Raw genomic sequence first — 27,912 nt, 5'->3', positions numbered from 1 at the left:
CATTAGCATCTAACAACATCCCATTCAGAGTCACGACAGAGTGACCTTTATGTCAGCCAATGAAATCGCTCCTCAAAAAAATCTAAACTGGTTGTTTGGAAATTGCAACATTTCTCTTTGTTGTATATCATACCTTTAGGCATTGCGAAAGTTTTTGAAGACGTTATGCTCTACGTAAAGTTCCAATTTTTTTTTTACGAGCACAGAGAAAAAAATCAATAAGGGGATTTCTCATCAAATATTTTATTTCGATTCACTATACATGCTACACACACATTTGATTAGGGAGAAATAACCTTGTAACCACTAGCTATCGCATGAGCCAACACCTCTGCTTCTACATAATTATGTTTTAACATGAAACACAGCAACACATTAAGTGCACTGTCAATAAAGAACTCAATTTTCCTGCAACAAAACGCCTTGGGATAGCACATAAATGTGTCACATTTAACTTTTAGCTCACCTGAGCTATAAGGCTCGAGCAAGCTTTTCTGATCACATGTTGTTAGGCAGTCATCTGTCTGTTCGTAAACTTTATATGTTTTTACTTCTCCAGAACCATGGGGTCAATTTCAATCAAACTTGCCACTGTTGCAAAAAATCCTTGGGTAAAGGACATTGTTCAAATGAAGAGTCGCACGATTTTCAAAGGGAGATAACAAATAAAGGAAATATGGTGGCATCTTTTAAAAATCTGTTTAAGAACCACTTGACCTGAAAAAAAATTATGTGAAAGTTTCCTTAATGAATGATGATTTAAAAAAGATCAAATCATGACCCCTAAGGGTAGGGTCACAATAGGGAATCAAATTTTTATACGGGGCATATATAGGAAAAATCTCCATCTCAAGAACAACAAGGTTAAAAATGATTAGTTATATTTTTAAAATATGCATGCATCCTCTGGTAGTACATATTTAAATTTGTTTAATTCATGGCCCCATGGGGTACTGGGTGGGGCCACAATGGGGAAACAAAGTTATTTATATGAAAACACACAAGAAAAAACTTTTAAAAATATTTTTCTCAAAAGTCGGAAACCCACGATTGGTCGCTCTCCATTTACCTCACTATGAGCCATGTTTATACACAATCAACATATAGTGCAGATTCAAATTCTTCAACAATGACAGCCACAGGTAAGGTGGGTCTACAGTAAAACTAACAGCTTTATGTGAGGATATGTAGGAAAATCTTTTCAAGAACAGGGCCATGATTAGTCATTATATTGATATTCTCAGGTAATGCAGATTTAATTTTCTTCAAATCATGGCCTGGGGACTCAAAAGTTTTACATGAAAATTTTCATATCAAGAACCACTGATTGCATACACACTGTGTACATGTATATGCACATGTGATATATATACATGTAGGAAAGGAAAAAAATTCTGGGCTAGACCAGGAATTGAACCAGGGACCCCTGAATTTACTAGTCAGCTGCTCTAACCACTGAGTTATCCAGGCCTGCAATATCCATGGTCCATATAACCCTAACTACTAAATTTTCTTCCCTTCTTAAATTGTCTTTGCCCTCGAAGACACATAACCCAGGTTCTTTTGCCTCTGGTAGGAATTTCACCTGAAATCCAGTGTGGTCAATGGCACCAAATGTAATATAGGAGAGGAGAAAATTTATGGTTGGACAAGGAATTGAATCCAGGACCCATGTATACTAATCAGGTGCTCTAACCACTGAGCTATCCAGTCTGATATCCATGGTCCATACAGCCCTAAGTACAACACATGCAAGCATTCGAATGTAGTACAGATTAATATTTGACTAATGTTGACTTAAAAAGATAGGGAATCATGAACACATTAAGTCATAACCCTATAGCATTAGGTTCCAGGGGTCATAATGTGAGCGGCTGAGGTCAATATTTGTTGGATTTAATAGGGTAAAGATCTTTATTAAACCTTCTGAAGAACAGCAGGGCCAAGGTAACTCAGGTGAGCATTGTGGCCCACAGGTCTCTTAATGTTATATATGTAAAAAATATCCTATTTCTCCAAATCTATACATGTGCAAACAAAAAGTAAACAAGCTTTAAGCTCTTTCAACTTTTGAAGTTTGTCATGCTGTGATTGGCTAAATCAATCTTATGATTATTTATTATGTTAAGGAACACCAGAACATGACCTTCAAATTAGTGTAGCAAGTATGTAAGTGGATCTAATATCTCAATTAGATTGGAATTGCACATTCTTCATAACTATACACATAGTATTTAATTTGTCACGATGCACTGAAGCAAAGAGGATGATTTTAATGGGGTAGCAAATTTTACATCATTGGTTAAGGGATCCAGGCTATTTATAACCATAGTTTTTCTTGAAGATGTACTGGGGTAAAGAAGAAAATTTAAAGCCCTGTCCAAGCACTAGCACCAGAACTCCTGACCCAGGGGCCAAGAATTTAACATTTCTAGTTGAGTCATCCTTGCTTACCATTACCATGACTACAAACACAGTTTCTCTGCTTGATATTCCTGAGCAGAGAAGATTTTAAAGACTGCAACATATCTAAGGTTTTGATCTCACCCCTCAGGCCAAAGGGGTGCAGCAACCATGAAAATTCATAATTTTAGTTCCCCTTACCAAAATGATGATCCATTATCAAATGAGGAAAATGGGCCATGTACTTAAAGAGAAGAGATATATCATATTCAAATGTTATCGCACGATGGTCGACAATGGACAACTATCAATCACAACAGACGATCCAAGCAAAAAAGATTAAAAACCCTGTGAGACCAAAACTCACAATCTACAAATTGACAATCTTGCATATGAACTCACTGAGCTAAACAGCTAGGCTATCAGACTTACAAGGAATATATTAATGATTTATATTTTTCCATTTGTATTTTGAAAGGAATTAATCAATGTGTTATTTATCCTTAAAGCACAAATGTTTATAATATTCACATATCTCTAAATGTTTATCACCTGTTGTAAAGTGTATCAGAAACACAGTTAATGCTCATATATATTCTTCTTCTTCCAAGCAGATCAAGTCATCCAAAGAATAGCCAATCCTCTTTACATCTACAACAGAGTTATCAATTCAAAATCTGAACATGTTTTGTGAAACACAATGCCCCTTACCATGGTAGAGTTTTACTGTGTTAATTATCTCTAGCTGCCATCCCGATCCAAGTGTGAATGATGCCAGTTGTTTCAATGTCCAAGGGGGGGGGGGGGGGGGAGGGGGGCTACTAATGTCACTGTTCCGACTGCTGGGACGGCAGGTGAGAACACATGGTCAACATGATCATCAAGGTCATGTCAAGGTAAGCCAACACAGTAATTAATACTGACCTTGACTTTCACTTTCAGTTCACGAATTACTTGTATACATGTGGTTCATTTTCACAACTAAAGTTTAATGCAATACAGACTAATGAACAGACCCACCAGACCAGCAGGCCAAACAATATCCTGCCTCCATCTCATTTTTGATCTTCTGGCTTAAAATATCTCAATCTTTCAAAAAATGTTAGGTTCCTTTAATGTCATTTATGCAAATGAGTGTTACTGTAGGTATTTCACATTGTGAATCTCTAGATTGTTGGTGATAAGAAGTCTTCTTAATGAGCAGTGACCAGAATAATAATGTCATCTTACAAGAAAATAATGTTTGTTTTGATATTATTATAGGTCCCAACAGGCAAAATAATTCATAACGTTTTCATGCAGCCAGCCGTGTTACACCGTTCACCGTCTTTTAACCAGATTAGTATTTTACCCGTCAGATGAGGCTTAATAGCGGTACAATAATTTATCAAGATGATTGAAGTAAATTACATACTGTCATGGAAAGGAATAATTTATTGCTAATAATGTTGCATTCTAATAACGCAGACTGAGCCAGGGTCTCTAATCAATATAATCAATTGGGCCCACTATGCTTTAATGGTCCTGCCAATATGCATTATCGTCTGGAGCCATAATCAAGAATGGTCATCATTTCAGTGGATGCTCAAACATGCGCTCTTTGCAAATTAGGGATCAGGTCCCACCCTCCCTTAGATTTCTCTATGTGTATGTGCTATATGATTTTTCTGTACATTATGATTATCATAGCTTTACGCTTTCCTACACTAAGAAGATCACTGTAAACCTTTATAACCTCACGCATACCCATAATTCCAATCAATATGTTACATTCTCCTTCAAATAAGAACATTAATCATTGATTGTTTGCACGAAAATATCTATTTTGATAATTTTCTTGATTGACTGTGTAATTGCGACATCCTTTAAAGTTTGACAATCAAAATCCTGTGACTTCCAAATGACACATTGAACAAATTGTCAAAAAAAGATAGATATGTAAATCTTTACATAGTGCTAAGCCACTACAGACACTCCATTTACAACAAAATATTAGATACAACAAAATGACACAGAAATAATATTAGGTCCCAACAATTTTCTTCCCTTTTCCTTTGATTAAGATGGATGGTAACCTTGAAATCACTTATAGTGATATTCCATTTACAATGAAGAAAAATCTAAGTCCTGCTTGTATAAATTGCATGCCATTGGATAAAATGAAATACGTTACTACCACGGTTTCTCACATAGTATGTCTAAAACAAAACTAAGCATAGCAATGTTCAGTTGTGGTTTTGAGCTTCATCTTGATGAATGACCTTGACATTTAATAGTCGCATAGCAATCACGTTGACCTTTTAGTTCCACAAAAATAAAAGTCTTTATTGAATAGTGCAAAAGCTATATCAACAAGGTTAAAAAATTTACACATAGAATGAGACAGAATAGACCAAAAACAATATGCCCCTGAACTTCAATCTTAAGGACATAAATATATCATTCCTGTATTATAAGGAAATTAAAAATCATGGATGGATGAACAGAGTAAAAGCTATAGTATACAAGATGTGTTTGTGAAACACTGATGCCCCAGGATCACCATCTTCACAAGTCAAGGGTTATTGATTCGTAACGAATCAATAACTCTTGACTTGTGAAGATGCAGGATCACAACTAAGTGGAACTTTAAGGCAGTGTAGATTTGTTTGAAAATTTCCAAAAACTAGATCAATGGTCAAGGTCAACAAATTTGATATTGTTGGGAAGGTCGTCTAAAAAAAATAAACATGCTAAATATAAAAGCAGTAACTACTACCTCTTATGATTTGAAAGATGGCTTATATTCGAATTTTCTAAAAGTAGGTCAAAGCTCAATGCTAAGGTCACCAGGTCAAAGATTTTGGGGTCAATGGAAAGGTCTTGTCACAAGAAATACATGCATACCAAATATGAAATCTATACCTCTTATGGTGTAAAAGATATGACCAAGGTTAAGGTTTTTTGTCACAGACAGATGGACAGACAGACAGGCCAAAAACTATATTCTCCTGAATATTCGATTTGAAAAAAATGTTCAAATTTCTATACATAAGATGCTTAACTGTTGAAAATTTAATTGTATGGATATTGAATTTCAAAAACATTAACCATATTTAAAATATACTTTTAAATTTATGCTTACAATCTGTGAACTTCTTCCTGAATTGCTCCCTTCTGTCCACAATTGAAAATTTGTTTCATCAGATTACCAGATTATCAGATTTTTAAAAATTTGTTTCTCTCAGTTACCTTCTGACAGCCACCAGTGGTGATGTCCTGGCAAAATGTACACAGCAAGATACGACTTAATTTCTCTTAACTTTCACTTCTACTGATCCAACTCTACCTATGAATAGAAAAATGCATAGTTTTAATTCTTCATTCAGGAAACTGTGTCCCTTGCCTTTTATTGTCAAGTCTTATAAGTTAGAATGTGATGCTCTGCGAAGAAAGATAACTCCACCAATATCCTGCAACTAAGCTACACATTGTGTACACTGACAGACTTTAAAAAATACAATAGTGGAAAATTCTCTGTGTTTTTTTAAATCAATTTAGTTCAATGAATAAATATCTGTGGTATATAATCTTTCATGATAAAAGTATATCCATCGATTTAACACCTCATTGTTATTCCTGGAGAAGCTGTATGTGAAATAGCAGTCAAGAGGGGTACATTTTAGGTCAAAAACGTAGTTTTGGTCACCAACACAGGGTATGCCCACCATAACAGCTCGTATGTGACATGACATTGATGGACAGGCACTCAGAGTATTCTGTCACTGTCCCAGTAATGCCTAGTTCTTGCAGATTCTGAGACTGGCAGCTATGTCACGCCCACCTGCACGTAGCTCCTCCCATAAATGTTCAATCAGATCAAAGTCCAAGGACATAGAGGGCCAATTAATAATGCTGATGTTGTGTGTTTGAGGAAAATTTCAGTCAATCTTGCTTATGTATATATATATATATGAGTGCATTGTCAATTTCATCTGCATACTGTCTGGCAGTTTTAGGTTTTAATCAAAATGACCAAAAGTGAGCAAAAATTTGTGTTAATTGTAATTGATGCTACCTCCACCAAATCTATAATGCTCAAAGACAGCATTGTCACAACAGTCAAATCAAGCTCTACTGTCAATATTACTAAAGTTAACTCGTCTGAGAACAAGACCCGTGTCCAGTTTTGGTGTTGACTCAGCCCACTGCATTCTGTAACATCAGTGATGCAGTTTAGGTTGTAACCCCTTGTATGGTCTTCCGCCGCGGATCCCATGCCCTTTCAATATTCTGGATACTATTCTAGGATGAATGGACCTACCATGACATTTAATCATTTGTTCCGAGTAGTTGCAGCAGACGCAAACCTATCCCAGAAACCATCACAGCACACAGGTTATTGTACTGCAACGAGTATTAAGACATCTTGCTGTCTCTGCAGACTAACACCTCGCAGCATACCGACAGTTTGGTTGAACATTATTTGTTTGTATACAGCATGATCTATAGCTAATTCTTTGTTTCTATACTGTTAATTTTGTAGTTGCTATCACCAATAGAATAGCTTTTTCACAATAAAACTCGTTTTTATATTTTCGTAAGTTTTAAAAAGTACCCTGGATATTTTGTGCAGTCCTCACATTATGTGAATATTGAATGAGGGTATAACAGGCATGATGTATGGTGAGTAATGTTTGCAAAAAATATTTTTTAAAAATATATCATTAAAAAATTATTTGAAAAAAAATGTTTTGCATTTTTAAAGTCCGTCTGAATACTTATACTATGCAATGTGGCTAAAGTACAGACCTATATTATAAATCTGTAGTCTGATTGTATATTGTGAACTTACAACCTTTCAGCAGGTGTCTCCTTAACTAATGCTGTAAATTTTCAGAAAATAGACAAAGTGAAAGTACTAAATTTATATATGCAATAATGAGAAACTTTTCAAGGAAAAGTTAAAATATTTTATCAGAAAATTTTCCTGGAAGGACATTTTTTTTATTAGAATATAATTGACTTGTGCACTTAGCTAGAAAGGTATATATATCTAATATTACTTTGTAAAGCTAGAAAATCATATTTACATGGTTACCAGCAGCTAGTTTACTGAAGCTAATTTATGCAATGGTTTCACCAATTTGACTTAACAGATCAGAGGTGTGGGGCTATGGAAATGAGAGTATCATTGAGTCTTTGCATCTTAAGTTTTGTAAATTTAAATACAAAATGAAAGTTTAAAGACCTACATAAACTGTAGATAGTGAACTAAATAAAATGTTGTTCTATGTTTCTACAAATGCCAGGATGGTTGCTATCTGGAAACAGAATGTAACAGGCAAAAAAAAAAGGCAATAAAAGTATATGGTCTTATAAACTACTGAATTGACCATTTGATTCCAATACATTTTAGTTGGTTTAAAAATGTGACAGAGCAGTGTAAAGATGCATTTATATTGGACAGAAAGTTACCCATTGATGCAATGCAATTCTTCTAGACTAAGTGTCTTTATCATAAATCTTATAAAAAAGAATTAGGTAATTGTTATCTTATGATTTTGGTAAAGTTTATATCAAGTTTAGATGTGTTAGTCATGGACTGGCCATTGAATGTTGTGTTTAAATACATGTACCTGGTATATATAGATCGATAAAATAAAATTTGGATTTTATGATCTATGTAAATGTACTTCCCAGTAGCTACATGTAAACAATGTAGAGAATGATATCAGTCTTGCAAACTTGTTTAACAGTACTGATGGATATTTTCCTATTGGTTTAGCAAAGCTCTGCAAAATTGTTTTGTCAATCTTAAATTCAATTTGCTACTATATACAGGGAAATATTTGCCCCCCCCCCCCCCCCCCCCCCTTTATTTTTGTCCCTTTCCTGTTCTTTGTAAATGGGCTAATTCAAGACTGCATGGGCAAAACTTTTTTCTCTTGTCTATCATAATTGTGTCTATATAGACAAATTCAAAATGGGGTTAAAACTGTTTGCAAGTTTAGAAGGAGAAAAAAATGTAGGGCAAAAATAACCCTATATACAATATTTTTTCCACTTATGAATTCATAATAACATTGTAGATACACATATATTTATTTACATTTAAGATATTATCTTCTTGTTGTATCAATTAATTCTTTAATTGTACTTTCATGCCTTATACATCAGACCTAAAATGGAATAAAAGTCTAAACTTTTCTCAATGAAAATTTTCTTTCAACCATGCAGTGTATAAATAGAAAAAATATGGCCCAATCAAATTTGAGTTTTACCTTTTCAAAAGCACAATGATGACTGTATCAATTTTTATTATTTTTCAGGCCAAACACGATCAACAATGTACTGTAATTTTTGGTTCCAAATGCTCTGTGTTTCTACAATTATTTTATTTTGAATTACATTGAATAGGAGATTAACAATATATAAAAATTGACATTTTCAAGATGTTTACCCTTTGTATCATTCCTCAAAATCTAAATGTCAGTCTGCTTCATTACACATGCTAAATCTGATTGTTCATGGACGCCAGCCCAAAAAGTTGTCAATTTCTGGTTCCACTGTCATAAAACTTTCAGGATTCTCAAAAAAAAATTCTCCTAAACTCTTGAGAATTTCTCAACTTAGAATATTCTCAAAATGATTGTCATAAAATGACGTGAGTATATATATTCTAATAGCTGAGAAATTTTCTAGAGTTCAGAATTTCTGCTAAAGAAAAATCCCACGAGACAATAATTTTGAAAAAATTTCAAATATTGAAATGACCTTGTCGAGCTCTTCAAGGCAAAAAACATATGCATAGTTAAGTGTAAATTAAACAAGAGGCCCATGGGCCACATCGCTCACCTGAGTCACCTTGGCCCATATCTGAAGACTTTCCATATATATTTGCATGTAAAACCTTAGTCCCTATTATGGCCCAAACTACCCTTTGCAAACTTGAATCTACACTATGTCAGAAACCTTTCATGTAAATGTCAACTTCTTTGGCTCAATGGTTCTTGAGAAGAAGACTTTTAAATCTTTTTCCTATATTTGTATGTAAAACTTTGACACCCCCCCCCCCCTCTACTTGTGGCTCCATCCTACCCCCCGGGGGGCCATGATTTAAACAAACTTGAATCTTCACAATGTCAGAAAGTTTTCTTGTAAATATCAGCTTTTCTGACTCAGTGTTATTGAGAAAAAGATTTTAACTATATATTTGTATGTAAAACTTTGATCCCCCTTGTGGCCCCATCATATCCCCGGGGGCCATGATTTGAACAAACTTGAATCTGCACTATGTCAGAAAGTTTTCATGTAAAAATCAGCTTTTCTGGCTCAGTGGTTCTTGAGAAAAAGATTGTTCCTGTAAATTTGTATGTAAAACTTTGATCCCCTATTGTGGCCCCATCCAACCCCCGGAGCCCATGATTTGAACAAACTTGAATCTGCATTATGTCAGGAAGCTTTCATGTAAATCTCAGATTTTCTGGCTTAGTGGTTCTTGAGAAGAAGATTTTTAAAGTTTTTCCCTATATATTTGTATGTAAAACTTTGATCCCCCCCTTGGGGCCCCATCCTATCTCCGGGGGCCATGATTTGAACAAACTTGAATATGCAATATGTCAGGAAGTTTTCATGTAAAAATCAGCTTTTCTGACTCAGTGGTTCTTGAGAAGAAGTTTTTAAAAGATTTTTCCTATATATTTGTATGTAAAGCTTTGATCCCCTATTGTGGCCCCATCCAACCCCCGGGGCCCATGATTTGAACAAACTTGAATCTGCATTATGTCAGGAAGCTTTCATGTAAATCTCAGCTTTTCTGGCTTAGTGGTTCTTGAGAAGAAGATTTTTAAAGTTTTTCCCTATATATTTGTATGCAAAACTTTGATCCCCCCTTGGGGCCCCATCCTACCACCCGGGGCCATGATTTGAACAAACTTGAATATGCAATATGTCAGGAAGCTTTCAGGTAAATTTCAGCTCTTCTGGCCTAGTGGTTCGTGAGAAGAAGATTTTTAAATGACCCCACCCTATTTTTGCATTTTTGTGATTATCTCCCCTTTGAAAGGGACATGGCCCTTCATTTGAACAAACTTGAAAGCCCTTCACCCAAGGATGCCTTTGGCCATGTTTGGTTGAAATTGGCCCAGTGGTTCTGGAGAAGAAGTCGAAAATGTGAAAAGTTTAACAGACAGACGGACAGACAGACAGACGATGGACAAAAAGCGATCAGAAAAGCTCACTTGAGCTTTCAGCTCAGGTGAGCTAAAAAGGTGATCGGCATATTTTTGTCTCCTTTGTAAATAAGAGAGAAACAAATAGAGATAAACACGATAAATAGAAAGGAAACAAGGACAAATTTTTGGGGGGAGTGGTGGGTTAATGAAGAGGTTACCCTCGTTGAAGAGGGGAAATCAGGGACAGACATGCTGTTTCGGAAGTGGTGTTAAAGGGATGGGGAGGGCTGTTAAGCAAAAAGAATTTTTTTGAAAACTGAATCCGCAATTTTTAATTGTACATTGATCTTACTCTATTCAGGCCACACTGCATCATTCATATACCGAAATATTTTACACATTGCTGCCCATGCCATACAATTGTAATTTATTTATATATCTATTAATTGATATAGATATATTTTGAAATTCTCAAGGACCCCATTGGAAATAAGCAATAATATATTTGCTTTAATGGGGTATCCTAGGTAGACTGTAATATAAGTACATAATGCAGCTGTGATAATATATTGTATGTGATGACAATACTGTGATAAAGTGACTGTGATAACATCTGGTATGCAAGTTTTATACAATTGACATGTGTATTTATTTATTCATATTTTGATGATGTTTTATACAAAAATGATTGTTCTGCCTGAATAAAACTACTATTACAACTATTTTCGAATATTTAACACAACCATAAGATAACAAATTTCTATACCAAGCAACTTTTAAAAAAAAATTGTATGTTTGCAACATATCTTTAGTTGATGGAATGTGTAACTGCATGTGTACATTTCCATTATAAACTTTAAAAAAAGAGATCTAGTATGAATATTAGGACCTGCGAAGTGGTCCTACTAAAGAGACCCTAAAGAACCCGGAGATTTTTTATTTTTAAAAGTGTATAGACTGTTTGACAACATTAATTATTGATGATGGAGCATATAATAATCAAACTAAAAATTCCCATCCATCTATAACCCCCCTTTTATTCATTTTATTAAAGCTGTATGACCTAATGTTCATGTATTATTTTTGTACATAATTACTTTAAAGCAGATTAATTACTTTATAAAGTTATTAACTTTCCCTTAATTACATGCTTGAAGACATCTGCATGTAAATGAAAACAGTGAGAATATTATTTAGAAAGTAAATATAGTGTGGTACATATATAAATCATCCGGAAAACTTCGGGCCTTTCACCCAAAACACAGTGTTTTCCGTGAAAGGCCCAAGGTGTTCCAGATAACGCATAAATTATACAGTGGTAGACGTCTATAAATAGACCCATGCGCGTCAGGGGAATCCCAACAAGATGTATTAACTCGTACGCAACTGTCTAGTTTTAAGGCTGAAAGAGCGTAAAACAACGAATTACTAAGAGGTATTTGATATTTTTGTTTCTATTAAACTTATGGCACGGTACTGTTGTAACAAAATACACAGCTTTACAAAGATAAGACCACCGATGATCTGAAAGTTTGAACTGGTCACGTGACTGTCACATGAAATGGCAGAGTGACACGGTTATTTGTAAACATCGATTTAAAATCAAATAATTTTGGTTAAAACAGGTGAAATAATGTATGATATGCCATACAGCCTCATAACTACATACGTGGGATGATTTAATAGCGTTTTTACGAGATGGAAAAAAAATATCTAATTCGGACCATACAGCTTTAAAGATATGCACTTTCCCTTTGCTGCGCTCTTTAATTATTGTAATCTTTAATTCATATAAATATATAATCTTGATCAACCAAATATTGCAATTTGTAAAGAAATAAATTTTCATAAGTCTAAAATAAACATTTGACGAATAATTCTGACAGATATCAATTATCACGGACATTTTAGTTCTTTATATTAAAGGTATATGTGCTGTATTAAACAGTACTTTGACGTGAAAAATCAGACCAATATTTTGTCAACTGATAAACTATTAAAAATAATAAAATTAATTGATAATTTTAATTAACAAATTATATACAGGTATTAAAGGAGCACTGGTCTAATCATTGTAGGGAGGGTACAATGATTTTCTAATGCATATTTATGAAGGAATGACGTTTATGGTGGATGTGCGCAGGTGCACGAGAAAAATATCATTATAGAAACACCATACCAGAGATTCACTGTATGTAGTTGTACTGAATGGCAATTTCATGTTAGACACGAAATTTAACTCCCCCACCATTGCTCCCTACCCCATTTCTGTCTTATTGTCTTTTACCGCTGAATGTGTCCCGCTTACAGGCCATCCACACTTCTATAAATAATATATATTTTTAAATGAATTATAATTTACTGTACTTAACTGAATTATGATAATCACTTGGGATACGCCAATAACCATTTCATGCTTCGCTCAGTCCAACGGTCACACTGTATGCATATTATTATCACAATAAATCATTTCAAGAGCATTTAATCCGAGATTCCTCTGACTCTTACCCCCGCTTTTATATTTGACATGTGCGGGGGAGAGTCAGAGCGGACTCCATATTGAAAAGTGGGAATTCAGCGACACCAGCTGGTGTCGCTGCTTTACCTACCTCTTACAACTTTATTTCACGGACCCATCTTCCAAGACGCGAGGATTCAGTTATCGGAAGATTATTCTACAAATACATCATGATTAATACGATGCTATTGCCGTTTAAACGGCCCTAACACCGACAAATGGAGCATCACTTGAATTAGGTCGCCGCCTCGCCATTTGATTTCTTTGCGCATGACGTCAGCACATGTAAACACAAAATTCCATCGTTTAAACGGCGATAGCATCATATTAATCATGATGTATTTGTAGAATAATCTTCCGATAACTGAATCCTCGCGTCTTGGAAGATGGGTCCGCGAAATAAAGTTGTAAGAGGTAGGTAAAGCAGCGACACCAGCTGGTGTCGCTGAATTCCCACTTTTCAATATGGAGTCCGCTCTGACTCTCCCCCGCACATGTCAAATATAAAAGCGGGGGTAAGAGTCAGAGGAATCTCGGATTAAAGAGCATTATGATCAAATGATTGTGATAGACAGTTTTGAAGAAAATATGTATTTTAAGAAGTTATACCCTTGGTCACCCTCAAGTTTGACAACTATATAACCCTTCTTAACTACACATCATCGAATTTAAAATAGGCCTTAAACTTAAAGGCTTTTGTGATATTTTATGCATATTTAGATATTGTCTATATAACATTTACAGTTGTCACTGCATGCACAACAGTGAACTATTATTGAATAAATATACTGTACTGCTTTATACGGAAATATATATAACGTTTGATTTATATAGGCAAAACACTGTGCATAATGGGTAATGTTTACATTTTCTATCTTTAGCCCTAGGCCTAGTTTACCTTAGACTTTAAGTTAGACAATTCAAAAACACAAAGTGGGAAACTCCATACTGAAAGTAAAAGAGAAAATAAATTCGGGGAAGCTAAAGAAAACCGAATGTAACAGGGATGTCAACAGCAGCAACTTTGTTTAATCAGACTTGCAAAGGTAATCACGCGGATCACGCTATTTGTTTATTCAAAACGACTAAGCGTGTTTAAAAACAAAATTCCAGCAGTATTTCTAGACTAAACGTAAGCTGATCCCTCCTAAATTAGGACACACGCCAGGGAAATCCCCAAAATCTATAAATAAAATGAATGCATTATGTACAACCCGGGATTTTTTTTTATCATCATTATCCTGAATAGCTATTAAGTGAGTATTTTCACATTTCTGAATATAGTGGGTATGTATATAACCTGATAAATACTAATAGCAATGCATTTCGATCAGCAACTATGACGCGCACAAGGTATGTAGTAGATCTAGTAGTAGTAAAAATTATACAACTTTGGATGGGCATTTCCGCAAATTATCATTCATTGCAAAAATAAAAAAAGAATGGTATATGTGTAGTTTACTTTATTTACTTCCGTGCACTTTCATTTTGAATCGTAGATAATATATTTGTACTTAAAGAAACGATATCAATATGCACTTTTGGGGGTTTCTATGCAATATGTGTCAATATTCCCTGTTTTCTTGAATGGAGGGGCAGGGACAAGAAACGACCTCATTTTTAATTTATAACACGTCGGCAATTTTCCACCTATTCTTGAAAGCGCACTAGCTTTGTAGAGGTATCATCCGACAGAAACACAAAATATTTATGTGTGTGTGTATGTATGTTTAAAAGTGTGTTTTGTTTTTTTCCTTATTAGAAACAAAACAATGGCAACGGCACCCAAGAAATTAGAAAACGAAGAAGAGGTTTTCAATAGCTTGGAAACGGACTGCCCTTACCGAACACACAGTGTACTTCGAGAAGATTCTGGATTTCATTCCGGTCCCTTCAAAGATAGTCTACCTGACAGAGGAGATGAGACAAGTCACCTGAAGAAAATTAAGGAACTGGGAGAAAAAATGGAATGTGTTGAACTAGAGGAAAAGATGGAGTGTGCTGATGTTGGTGTCTACTTTAACAGTTTGGAAATGGCCAAATCTGAAGAAAACCAACACTCTGTCAAAACTGTTTTGTCTCTTTTAGAACAGGACAAGGATGGAGACACATCGCTTCATTTGGCAATTATTCACGAATCGACCAAAGCCGCAATGGTCATGATTTTCCTTGTGTCTAATCTAGACTCTGAATTGTTAGATATCCCCAATATGCTGTTACAGACTCCCTTACATCTAGCTGTTCTCTTAAGATCTGTGGAGCTTGTTGACATTCTTATTCACTGTGGCGCCGATTTTGAATGTCGCGATCTCCATGGAAACACACCTTTACATGTCGCTTGTTACCATGGTTATGACGACATCGTGATGTGTTTTTTGAAGTTTGCTAATGGATCACAGACTGCACCCAGTTCAATTCGAGGGATAAATGACCGGAACTACGATGGTCAAACGTGTCTCCACCTATCAACAGTTAATACCAGTCTTCCCGTGGTCAAACTATTGACGATGTACGGAGCAGACGTTAATGCACGTGACGGAAAGAGCGGGAAAACCATACTGCACTATGCTGCAGAAACTGGAAACACCATTTTACTGGATTATGTTTTACAGTTACGGGGCGTTGACGTCAATAGTCGATCATACGCTGGCCAGACTCCCACAACGCTTGCACGAGGAAGAGGTTATTGGGATATCTTAACAGCGCTGAAGAAGTATGGCGGGAAAGAATTTGAAGACTATGAAGACACTTAATTGAACACTTTAAATCAAGACACCACAAATAAAGAGACAGACATTTTAGAGAGGCATTGTATGAATGTAGTTTATAAAGCACCATCTTCGCAAGCCAAGTGTCCGATTCGCTAATCGGACACTTGGCTTGCGATAAAGCACATGTATGTAATTATTATACGAGTATTTGAAATACAGCGCATATTGAATGCAAATTGTATAACAAATTGTAATATTGATGTTCTGCTTACATTCTTGAAGTTTTTCACACAGCAAACCTTTCTACACTTGATCAATCCTATTTTGAAATATTACACGGGAATTTGAGCTTTGTTGAAATACATGTATATGTGCTACCGTGTATACCCGGACGTAGAATGTCTATACATTGTCAGTGTACTAATACGAAGTGTGAAGTAGGAAGTGTATGTAAATAAATGTTTATTTCAAAATGTGTAATAGTTATCCCTTATCCCTCTGTATTTAGTAAATTAGAAGTATTATAATGGTTTCAACTGATAAAAACTTGTAACAACATTGTATTCTGCTTACGGACCATGATTAGAAGAACTCGACTTTAATTCCACATTTCATAACCTAACTTATACTCTAAACTTTGACTTTCATTCCACATTCAGTAATTCTACTTGTATTCCAACTTCTCTTTCAAAAGTTGGAATTCTTCAACAACAACAAAATTAAACACAATTAATAGCCTAGTCAATTGGACTTGAGTTGCCGTGCCCATATCTTTACTCCACACGAAGTATTAACTACTGTGAAGGAGAAACCACAGACGTAGTCTGGCACAACATATGTAAGAAGTGGTGTAAATCAAATCAAGATTCTCAAAACATTGTTGGAATTCCCATGGGCACAAATTGTGTTCCTTTAGTAGCTGGTCTGTTTTTTGTTTTCTTATGAGGAAGAATCTATTCACAATCCTCTACATAAGATTAAAAATATCTCTTGGTGTGGCCTTCAACTCCATATTTATATTAGATACAATGACGGTATTCTAAGAGACAGGGTTCGCGGTGGGCGTGACCAGTGGACAGGGGATGCTTAATACTCCTATACACAGCTGGTGTTTTCATGGGCCCGCTTTTGTTCCAGTCTGAGTAAAGTTCCATGCCGTAGTGTAAATAGAAGTCTGGCTTTAGTTTGATTGCCTATACTCCTTTTTTTAGCTCACCTGAGCTGAAAGCTCAAGTGAGCTTTTCTGATCACCCGTACTCCGGCGTCCGTCCGTCCGTCTGTCCGTCCGTCTGTCCGTCTGTAAACTTTTCACATTTTCAACTTCTTCTCAACAACCACTGGACCAATTTCAACCAAAGTTGGCACAAAACATCCTTAGGTAAAGGGAATTCTAAATTGTTAAAATAAAGGGCCAGACCACCTTCCAAGGGGAGATAATCAAGAAAAGGTAAAAATAGGGTAGGGTCATTATAAAATCTTCTTCTCAAGAACCACTGAGCCAGAAAAGATGAAATTTATAGATAAGCTTTATTAGGTAGTGCAGATTCTAAATTGTTAAAATCATGGCCCCCGGGGGTCGGATGGGGCCACAATAGGGGGTCAAAGTTTTACATACAAATATATAGGGAAAATCTTTAAAAATCTTCTTCTCAAGAACCACTGAGCCAGAAAAGCTGAGATTTATATGAAAGCTTCCTTATATAATGCAGATTCTAAATTGTTAAAATCATGGCCCCCGGGGGTCGGATGGGGCCACAATAGGGGGTCAAAGTTTTACATACAAATATATAGGGAAAATCTTTAAAAATCTTCTCAAGAACCACTGAGCCAGAAAAGCTGAGATTTATATGAAAGCTTCCTTATATAATGCAAATTCTAAATTGTTAAAATCATGGCCCCCGGGGGTCGGATGGGGCCACAATAGGGGGTCAAAATTTTACATACAAATATATAGGGAAAATCTTTAAAAATCTTCTTCTCAAGAACCACTGAGCCAGAAAAGCTGAGATTTATATGAAAGCTTCCTTATATAATGCAGATTCTAAATTGTTAAAATCATGGCCCCCAGGGGTCGGATGGGGCCACAATAGGGGGTCAAAGTTGTTTTTTTTTTTTTTTTTTTTTTTTTTTTTTGATATAGTGCAGATTCAAGTTCGTTAAAATCATGGACCCCGGGGATTGAATGGGGCCTCAAGGGGGGCATCAAAGTTTTACATACAAATTTATAGGAATAATCTTTTAAAATCTTCTTCTCAAGAACCACTGAACCAGAAAAGCTGAGATTTATATGAAAGCTTCCTTATATAGTGCAGATTATAAATTGCTAAGATCATGGCCCCCGGGGGTCGGATGGGGCCACAATAGGGTGTCAAAGTTTTACATACAAATATATAGAAAAAATCTTTAAAAATCTTCTTCCCAGAACCACTAAGCCAGAAAAGCTGAGATTTATATGAAAGCTTTCTGATATATAGTACAGATTCTAAATTGTTAAAATCCTGGCCCCTGGGGGTCAGATGGGGCCACAATAGGGGATCAAAGTTTTACATACAAATATATATGAAAAATCTTTAAAAATCTTCTTCTCAAGAACCACTAAGCCAGAAAAGCTAATATTTACATGAAAGCTTTCTGACATAGTGCAGATTCAAGTTTGTTCAAATCATGGCCCCTGGGGTAGGATGGGGCTACAAGGGGGGATCAAAGTTTTTTCATACAAATATATAGGGACATTCTTTAAGAATCTTCTTCTCAAGAACCACTGAGTCTGAAAAGCTGATATTCACATGAACAGCTTCCTAACATAGAGCAGAGCTAAGTTTGTTCAAATCATGGCCCCCTGTTGTAGGATGGGGCCACAATAGGGGATCAAAGTTTTACATGCAAATATATAGGAATTTTTTTTAAAAAATCTTCTTCTCAAGAACCACTGAGCCAGAAAAGCTGATATTTACATGAAAGCTTTCTGATATAGTGCAGATTCAAGTTTGTTCAAATCATGGCCCCTGGGGGTAGGATGGGGCCACAAGGGGGGATCAAAGTTTTACATACAAATATATAGGAAAAATCTTCAAATATCTTCTTCTCTTGAACCATTGGGCCAAAGAAGTTCACATTTACAAGAAAAATTTCTGACATAGTGTAGATTCAAGTTTGCGAAAACTATGGCCTCCAGGGGTAGATTGGGGCCATGATAAGGACTACGGTTTTACATGCAAATATATATAGAAAGTCTTCTGATATGGACCAAGGTGACTCAGGTGAGCGATGTGGCCCATGGGCCTCTTGTTTTTTTTATTCTTTAGAGGATTTATGAGATTGATTAGTGTTCGTTATCTTCACCTTTTCTATGTTGAGAAGAGAAAAAAAAAATATATAGCATTTTCCCACAAGTGAGAATATTATGGCGATTCTGTTGAAGTTTACATCTGCAACATGACCTGGACGAATATTTCTGAATTTTATCATTGACCTTAGTCTTGGTTCATTGATCATAAAATCCAGTATTAGTATTAGTAACATTACTTGATATTGTGATATCATCTGATATCTTATACAGCTGGTATTGGTAATGTAGTCTGATATCTTGTATAGCTGATATTGTGATATCATCTGATATCTTATACAGCTGGTATTGGTAATGTCATCTGATATCTTGTACAACTGATATTGGTAATATCATCTGATATCTTGTACAGCTTAAATTATATCATCTGATATTTTGTACAGCTGATATTGTGATATCTGATATATTTTACAGCTGGTTTTCATAATTGGTAATATCATTTGACATCTTGTACTGGTAATATCTTGTACAGGTGATATTTGTAATATTATTTTATTAACTCGTACAACATAAATATTCCAATTTTACCTCGTACACATAACAAATTTGAACGCATTCTGCCACCAAGCAGTGAAAAGCATGAGAAAGTAGGGAGCGGAAGATTTGTACTCAAATATTTTAAGCATTTATGACATATCATGCCAATAAGGGAAAAATTATTTTTACATTTCTTGATAAGCGATAAATCATTTATAGTGTATACATATATACACATCCGTGCTGGCGTAACCTAGTACCGAGTAGAGCAAATCAAACAGTATGAATAAACCACAAGTTTAGTACGGAGTAGAGCAAATCAAACTATGAATAAGCATAAACCAAGTACGGAGTAGAGTATTGACTTATCTTCTTATTTCTCATGTCTATTTATAGCTTTGCATGTGTTAAGTTTGTGTTTGGTATTCCCAAAATCACTTAAATGGAAATATATCTCACATGCATGCCATGCATTATTTGTTTTCAATGCAGAGTCAGGTGTTATGATGAAATAAGTATTATTAGCTGAAATGCACTCTCGCGCTATTTAAAGATACATATATACGATATTTTGATACATGTATACAATAGTTCAATGCATTACCGTATCTTTAGATGTTATCAGAAAAGTATTTGAGATTTAGGTAAAGGTAAAGAATATTTAAGAAGATATATTTCATAAAGCATATTTGAACTTGTCGCTGTTTAAATAGACAAAATTTCACTACATATATTTGATACTATATATAAGCTATACGAAATACGAAAACAAGCTCATAGAGTTTACAATATACAATGGGTCTCTCTTGTGAACCAAATACTAAAAGACGTAAGAATAATTCATTTTTTGTTTGATTCTCTCTCTCGCACACAAATTGTATATATGTATATATTGGTTATTATTTATTTAGTGGTGTAGTGATATATACATTCAATAGCATAGGTCCGGGTGGGTTTTATTTGTTGTTGATTTATTTCATCTTTTAATCTATTCATTTTCTGAGTTTTTTAAAGACCCCTATTCTCATTAATTTTCCCATTGATACAAGTCTTCTTGCTTTATGTAGTTACTGGAATTTTAAGAAACTTTTCCTGGTTTTTCTTTCTTAGTCACAATGTAAAGCTTATCATCTTTGCACCCAGACGCACGAATCAGTCACTGGTCCTCGTGACAGGTAGACCAACACGACTTTAAAGGATCTGCGATGCACGAACTCTTAAATTTCAATCTAACAGAAGAATGAACAATAAAAAAAATATTTTCAAAAATTACCATTACTTTTGCGCAACCGTTCAAAACTTAAATTAGAAAATTACCAGTAGCATCATACAATCAGTGATCACCATTTATCTTCCCGAGTCGACTTTCCTCATAAATTCGCCAAGCTGGAATTCGAATCTTTACCGACGTTCAGTGTGCAATGGTTTAGAGAAACTTTATAAAGTTTGGATTTAAAAATTAAAAGCTCACTCACCCAGAAATGAAACTCAGATAAGCCGAGTGCTGAGTTCACTGCGTGTGCTTTGTGTAAATGAACATTTTCCTTATAGACGCAAAACAGGTGCCTGCGTTTAATTGTGAAAGCCTTATACTAAATCACGTGATATTTCTTTTTTACGGAATCGTTTTGTCACTATTTTGATGTCTGTATGAAATACTTTATCATGTTCTAACTTTGCTAAGACAGCCACATCGTCATGATGGTTAGACTTAGGTACCCCCCCCCCCTTTTTTTCACATTACAACTCAGAAAACATGTTTTTCCCTTGCCGGAAAAGTCCGCGAAGATGCGAATGAGTCTTCTCTCCCCATGAAATGCAAGTCAAATACATGTATGCCATACTTATAAGGTGTCAAAGAGAATCGCAGACAGCTAAACTGCTACATTTACAATTATTAAACTGTCAGATTTATTATTTGTAACACCTTCCACTGTAACAGGCGGGCGGGACATACACACACAATATCCGCAATACATGTATACAAGCTGATGGCGCATTGTACTTAATGTGATTCATGTCCTATAAATTTTGGGTGAACTTTGATGAGATCAGATAAAAACAAAGTAGCACAAGTGAAGACGTTATGCGCCATTTAGAATGACATTTTTGAACTGGTAACCATATTAAAATTCCATGATACCCTGGGAAATTGTTTACACCAAGTTTAAGATAAACGTATTTTACCTTCGTTGTATGTACACGTACCCTAACAACATGTAACAGAAGGCTATGTGTTCTATATACACATCAGCACATCTAGGAGAAGGTCAACAGATCAACAAAACATGCAAGACAGATCGGTCTCAAGGTCAACACAAACAAAACAAATCAGGTGACCCTTAACACCACTATTCTATTACCAGTCGAGATAGGGAAAGAAAACCTCATGTATCAAGGAATTCACATATGTAACATTAACATTTAACAGAGAGAGAGAGAGAGAGAGAGAGAGAGAGAGAGAGAGAGAGAGAGAGAGAGAGCAAAACTACGGCCCTACCTGCATTGTTTTATTGAATGACCAACATAAACTGTCTGTTCCACACAGGTAGAAGAAGGAACCTACAAAATGTTTGGCCCAGTAAGACCTCCAACCAGGACTTCCTATTCAAATGTCACCAGAAGTTCATGTCCACGACTATAAGCTGGACATGGGTAGAACAGGTTCTGCGGAAGGATTTAGTCTGTACATGTACATCAACGACAGGTCTGTGCTGGACCCCTGCAGGACGGAAGGAGGAAGAAAATATACCCCAAAACCACATGCATGCGAACAATAAAAGCTAAAATCCTATAACTACTAAACAGAGTAAAAGACGGACAGGAATAAAGAGACATAGTTGGCTGCCCCACACTTCACAAGTTTAATGGGCAGTTAGTAAGTTCATAATGTTCAACTATATAAAATTATAAAATAAATAAGATACATTTTGTTCAGTACAAAAATAGATATAAAGAGATTACATAGGTCTAAATCTTTGGTCATTCTAAAGAGAATGTTTTAACAATTTTATTCATTTTAAAGTCTCAAAAGATCGTGATGGGGAAAGACGTAGACTATTTCACCCATTGAATACTGCAGTACATAGTCCCATGACTTGCTAATTCATGATAAGATGTGATCTTCACCAAACTCAGCCAAAGTCACTTTGAGTTATCGGAGTATGTCATTAATTCCTTTCACTTATAAATAGAGTGTTTCCGCGTTATTTATAGCAATACGCATTTGATAAGTGTGTCAGGAAGCCTCGGTCATTTGTCAAGTACATGTGTTTGATATTAATGCTTAATATTTATAGCAGTAAAAATATTCAACTAATAACGTGAGTATCGCTGGTCAGTATTTTGTTTTTACTGATACAAAGGTAACTACAGTAAAATAAGATCAAGTTATAGTGCGTGTGGTTACTAATGAGTGTTTTCTGCAGTAAATACATCTTTTCTCCCGTGATAGTAAAATTAAAGAAATAAGTTGTAATTAGGTAAAAAGAAATTAAATAAAAAATTGTAATGGCCAGTATTTTGCTTTTACGATATCTAAACTACAGTACAAGTGATTGTGTAGGATGGCCAACCATAGTCGCCTGCATTCAAAAGACTGATAAGATAACAATTTGTAATGATCTACTGCACAATGACGGTGTTTGAATATTCTTTCAATTTAATTCTTGTTTCTGCAGTTTGGGTTGTGGTGATGTCTGCCGCTGAGGAGAAACGACTTCTGCTGAACGATCCAAATTTAATTCATTCTCAGATTTCCGCAATGCAACATCAAATCCAAGAACTGAATTCGAAATATCAAGAACAGCAAACCAAACTGCTTGCACAGGAAAGACTTATCTCGGATCTTCAGACGTCTGCAAAATCTGCTACTTGTTCTCCGTATATTGTTTTACATCCATTCGAGATTTTCACTTTGTGAATTAGTATAGTCCACTCACAAAGACTATTTTCAATTCATGGCTCGCGCAATGATCACATGTTTGTGGGGGGTTTGATTTCGTACTTGAAGAGTTATGGAAAACAGTGATTTAACTGGTAAATATGCTTCCTTTTCCTACAAGGCTTCACACACACACTGTCAATATCATGACAATACACGTTAGCCCATCATTACTTTAAATGATTTTAGTGATACATTGAATTTGATAGAAGTCGCAAGTGCCACATACGGGTTTTCTCATTACCTACATGTAAAAGGCAGAGAAACAACAAAGAATTATTTCTGATAAAATATTAGTACTCGTAAAAGCACCCTGTACATTGTATCGGAGAATCTAGACGACTTGTACATATACCTCTTGCCTTTGTCTACTCTGAAGCATTGTTTACATTATAAATGATTTTCACTTCACCTATATAAAATTCCTTTAGATGAACCACATCAGTTTATCCATGTATCAAGTTGTCACTGCTTACTAGAAAAATGAAGGGAAAAAGTTCAAGTGAATTAATAATGTTTCCTATAATTCCAGGTGGCGCCACTTTTGTTCGCTGGGGAAAACATAGCTGTCCGGATGGTTAAAAAAAACGATAATGTTAAATTGTTCTCCAATCAAAAACACAATCACCGTTCTTGAAAACGTTCTAAATTTTATTCCCACTTCCGTTTTCTCTACTTATGCACCTTTTCATATCAGATATCATCGGTGGGTTTTTTTCTCTTCAATTGTTGATTTCACAGTGTGATCCGATTTTCCGGATTAGATTTCTTAAGTGACAAACAAATTGATGGTGCAGGGATTCCAAAAGTCTCGTTTAAAGTAAGCATTTCGCAAATTCTATGGTCGTTATAACGATATAGTTTGCCAATACAACCTATCATTGGGTCAAATGCTGTCTGACGTGTTTCTGCCGATTGTTAGGCCACACTGATTTTGACCACGGATAACTCCGTTTACCTGATCAAGATATAGAGCTCATGGCGGGTGTGACGGTCGACAGAGGATGCTTACCCCTCCTAGGCATCTGATCCCACTTCTGGTATATCCCCGGGGTCCGTGTTTGCTCAACTTTATTTTGCATTGCTTAAGCCTATAGGAGTTATGGGATTGATCACTGTTCGTTATCTTCGCCTTTCATATGGCAAAATCTCAGAACAGATTTCCCGAATGGCAATTTTGTAACCAGGTTACGCTAAGGAAAATATTTTGCTTCCATGGCATAAAACGCATATATGTCCTAGAGTCAATATGCTATTTATGGATATTCACCACCTCTCCTGACATGCAAGTGTTAGAAAGGTTACAGACTCAATACTTCATTAATGCTAGTTGCAGAACTGTAGCTCTCTGAAAAAATATTTTGACATAACAGAGAGCTACAGAGCCACCCCTTATAAAAACCTTCGATTTACGGCGCACAAAAAGTTGCGCACGGTTGAGGTCTTATATCGTTGTATTCTTGAGTTGCTGTTTCATATATTTAATATCAAAAAATTCTTAACATATTCTCCTACTATACTTGTGTCTAAACATACCTTCAAATATTCATTAAAGCCCCATACGACCTGAAAACTCCCAGCTTCAAATGATTTCGTTATGTTAGGTAGCCGGGTCAATTCGTACCCTGTTGTTGTTGGTATATATTCATAAAATTCGTTATATGTTATGTATTCGCTCTTCATTTATCATCAATACGAATAATTTATAGAAATTAAAAAAATAAAGTTTTTCTAAAGCTAAAATAAGCTCTTGATTCATGAAAATGCTACTAAAGTCCTTAACACTCGTGTGGCAGGGATGGAGACCGCACCAGACTAATGAAAGCCGCATTGCCCTGAGTTTAGTTATTAGAATAATTATTATTTAAAGGCACTGGGATGATACATTATCTAAAATATTTGTGGGGATATGAATTTACATCTAGACGTTATTGTGCAAGTATGGAAATTAACCATGATTCGAATTGACCCGGCTACCTAACATGGCTACGTCAATAAACGAAATCATTTGAAGCTGGGAGTTTTCAGGTCGTATGGGACTTTAATGAATATTTGAAGGTATGTTTAGACACAAGAATAGTAGGAGAATATGTTAAGAATTTTTTGATATTAAATTTATGAAACAGCAACTCAAGAATACAACGATATAAGACCTCAACCGTGCGCAACTTTTTGTGCGCCGTAAATCGAAGGTTTTTATAAGGGGTGGCTCTGTAGCTCTCTGTTATGTCAAAATATTTTTTCAGAGAGCTACAGTTCTGCAGCTACATTAATGCCATCTCTTCAAAGTCAGGGTTACAAAGATTACAGATCTTTCTCTCACAACCAACTTCTCTTCAAAGTCAAGGTTACAAGGATTACAAATGTTGCAGATCTCAGATTTCTGTGTAGCATATCAGGGACCGGTCCATGAATTCTGGTTAGGGGGCGTGGAACTTTTTCCAGAGGCAAGAGGTCTGGGGGCCGCCCTAAGCTCCCCCAGTGGGCCCAGGGCAAAGCCCTGGTGGAGGTCCAGGAGCAAAACCCCCGGAAGCTCGTGAATTTTAGTGATTTTAAGAATAAAAATTAACCATATAATTAGCCTTCATAGGTGAAGTTACAATCCTCTCTAACAAACAGAAAAGCACCTTTATCAACACTACTCAAATGAGGCAATGAAAAACACAAGACAATTGTGATAATCTACACAGTACTGTACTATTAACAAAAAATTTACTTATTGGACTTATATAACACCACTAAATAGAACGTGTATCACATTCGTGTCTTGTCACCAGGGCCATTTACAGTATGGCAATTTTTTTGTCACTGTTTCTCAAACTTGTAAATAGAGAAAACAATTTTTAAGATTTGAAAAAGTATTAAATTATGTTTTAAGAAAAGTATCAATAACAGAAATAAATGACGTTGATATAACGCATTTTTATTTTCATGTAATAATGTCGCACTAACATTATCTCCGATGTGTAGTTAGGGACTTTATGTATTTTGCCATTCACCTTTTAGAATCAATAATTATAGATATGAGTTGATTTTCCCTATTTTTATAGGACGCACTGATTTGTAACCTAAACTTTGAAAATTGAAAACACCCCCTTTAAATCCGCCAGTGCATATGGTAATCCTTTTCCCTAGTGTAACCGGGTAAAAACAAACCAACAAAACCGGTTGAATTCATTATTAAAAGTTGTGCAAGAATCTTATACAGCTTATGTAACGCGGTCTGAAGTCATGAAGGAACGCCTCTGGAAAATGATTGACCACATCAGAAACGAGAAACGTCTTCCAACTTAATTCATATTACATGAAATGTGTAGAAATTACTCTCATTCCAGACACGAGTACACGCAGAAATAACTTTCATTCTTTGTCATTCAATATATTTTTGAATACATTCGATCTATTTGAAAAAATAATAAAAAATGAAATTTGAGTTTTATATGGCACAGAACAATATTGTCGTTGCCATAAACTGGAAACGGATACATATCGTGAGGGAAATCAAAGATCGTCATATGGAGCGACGGACGGTTATTCAGTTTACGTAACTATTCGGTTATTTCCATAATCTTTTCGATTACGGAAAAGGACGAGTGGGATCCGACTGACACGATATAAGTCAACGTGAAGGCGTTGGTAATGCTCTATATGAAAGGGAGTGAATTCTACAGGCTCCAGGGTCGGGTGGGCGATGATTTCTGGGATATTGAAATAAGTCTCACCCTATATGTTTGACTTGTCAAAATCAAAATTGTCATTTACAAGTACAATTGGGTGATTTGAAAATAAGATAAAGGCATAAAGGGTCGCTTTTCCGCTATAGGGTTTGTATCAGTGTTCACTACATTTGGGTATTGATATTCCAGGATTTGCCGGGGGATCACACTACTCCCACAAAGGAGGAGCTGCTGAGTATGTCTGTCTGACACGGACCCCAGTGTTGACTGCGGCACTCCATGGTAATAGTGGATACATGTTCGGAGCAGAATACGATAGTGATACGTTCGGACCAAGCGATGGTGATGATGTTCCTTGTGCTGTTTGTCGAAGCCTATCTCCCAGTGTCCTCATGATTCCATGAACCAACGTGTGTGCTCCAGGTTGGAGAATGCAGTACAGGGGTTACCTTGCAGCCGGCTACTACGATCATGCTGCTGCTTCACAATATATTTGTTTGGATGAATCTCCTGAAACCGTGATTAACGGACATGTCAATAACAATGGCAAGCTGATCTTACCTGTTCGTGCTTCTTGTGGAGCTCTGGAGTGCCCTCCGTACGAAGATGGCAAATATCTAACTTGCGTTGTGTGTACTAAATAGAGAATCAACGTTTGTTTTAATATAGCTTGAAATAAAA

The 27,912-nt window shown here is 35.7% G+C and overlaps 2 protein-coding genes and 1 pseudogene across 12 annotated transcripts in view; 2 read left to right on the top strand and 1 right to left on the bottom strand.

The window, feature by feature from the left end:
• Positions 1-24,093, bottom strand: part of LOC125658059 (complexin-like) — a 71,554-nt gene extending 47,461 nt beyond the window's left edge. For 5 of the 8 annotated variants that reach the window (XM_056148467.1, XM_056148472.1, XM_048889131.2 and 2 more), the window contains exons 1-3: positions 13,976-14,074; positions 5,635-5,731; positions 2,956-3,054 (exon numbers count right to left, since the gene is read on the bottom strand). The gene's annotated coding sequence lies outside the window, so the exon portion shown is untranslated. Of the gene's footprint in view, positions 1-2,955; positions 3,055-5,634; positions 5,732-12,738; positions 12,883-13,975; positions 14,075-22,111; positions 22,334-23,966 lie in introns of those variants that run through there. The other 3 variants (XM_056148468.1, XM_056148466.1, XM_056148469.1) reach the window with 3 other exon arrangements.
• Positions 7,406-16,263, top strand: LOC125658057 (NF-kappa-B inhibitor alpha-like). 4 transcript variants are annotated; one of them, XM_048889118.2, is made up of 2 exons: positions 7,406-7,428; positions 14,840-16,263. In XM_048889118.2, the coding sequence occupies exon 2, from the start codon at positions 14,850-14,852 to the stop codon at positions 15,828-15,830; it is 981 nt and encodes a 326-aa protein (XP_048745075.1). In that variant the 5' UTR covers positions 7,406-7,428; positions 14,840-14,849; the 3' UTR covers positions 15,831-16,263. The 4 variants fall into 4 exon arrangements, with proteins under 4 accessions (XP_048745075.1, XP_048745073.1, XP_048745074.1 ...); XM_048889116.2 differs by lacking the exon at positions 7,406-7,428 and adding an exon at positions 14,015-14,123; XM_048889117.2 differs by lacking the exon at positions 7,406-7,428 and adding an exon at positions 14,242-14,333.
• LOC125658058 (uncharacterized) lies at positions 23,206-27,912 on the top strand (annotated as a pseudogene).

Source organism: Ostrea edulis, chromosome 9 (assembly GCF_947568905.1).
Source record: "Ostrea edulis chromosome 9, xbOstEdul1.1, whole genome shotgun sequence".
NCBI lineage: Eukaryota > Metazoa > Mollusca > Bivalvia > Ostreida > Ostreidae > Ostrea > Ostrea edulis.
The sequence above is the reverse complement of the archived record's forward strand: the minus strand, read 5'-3'. Positions and strand labels throughout refer to the sequence as shown.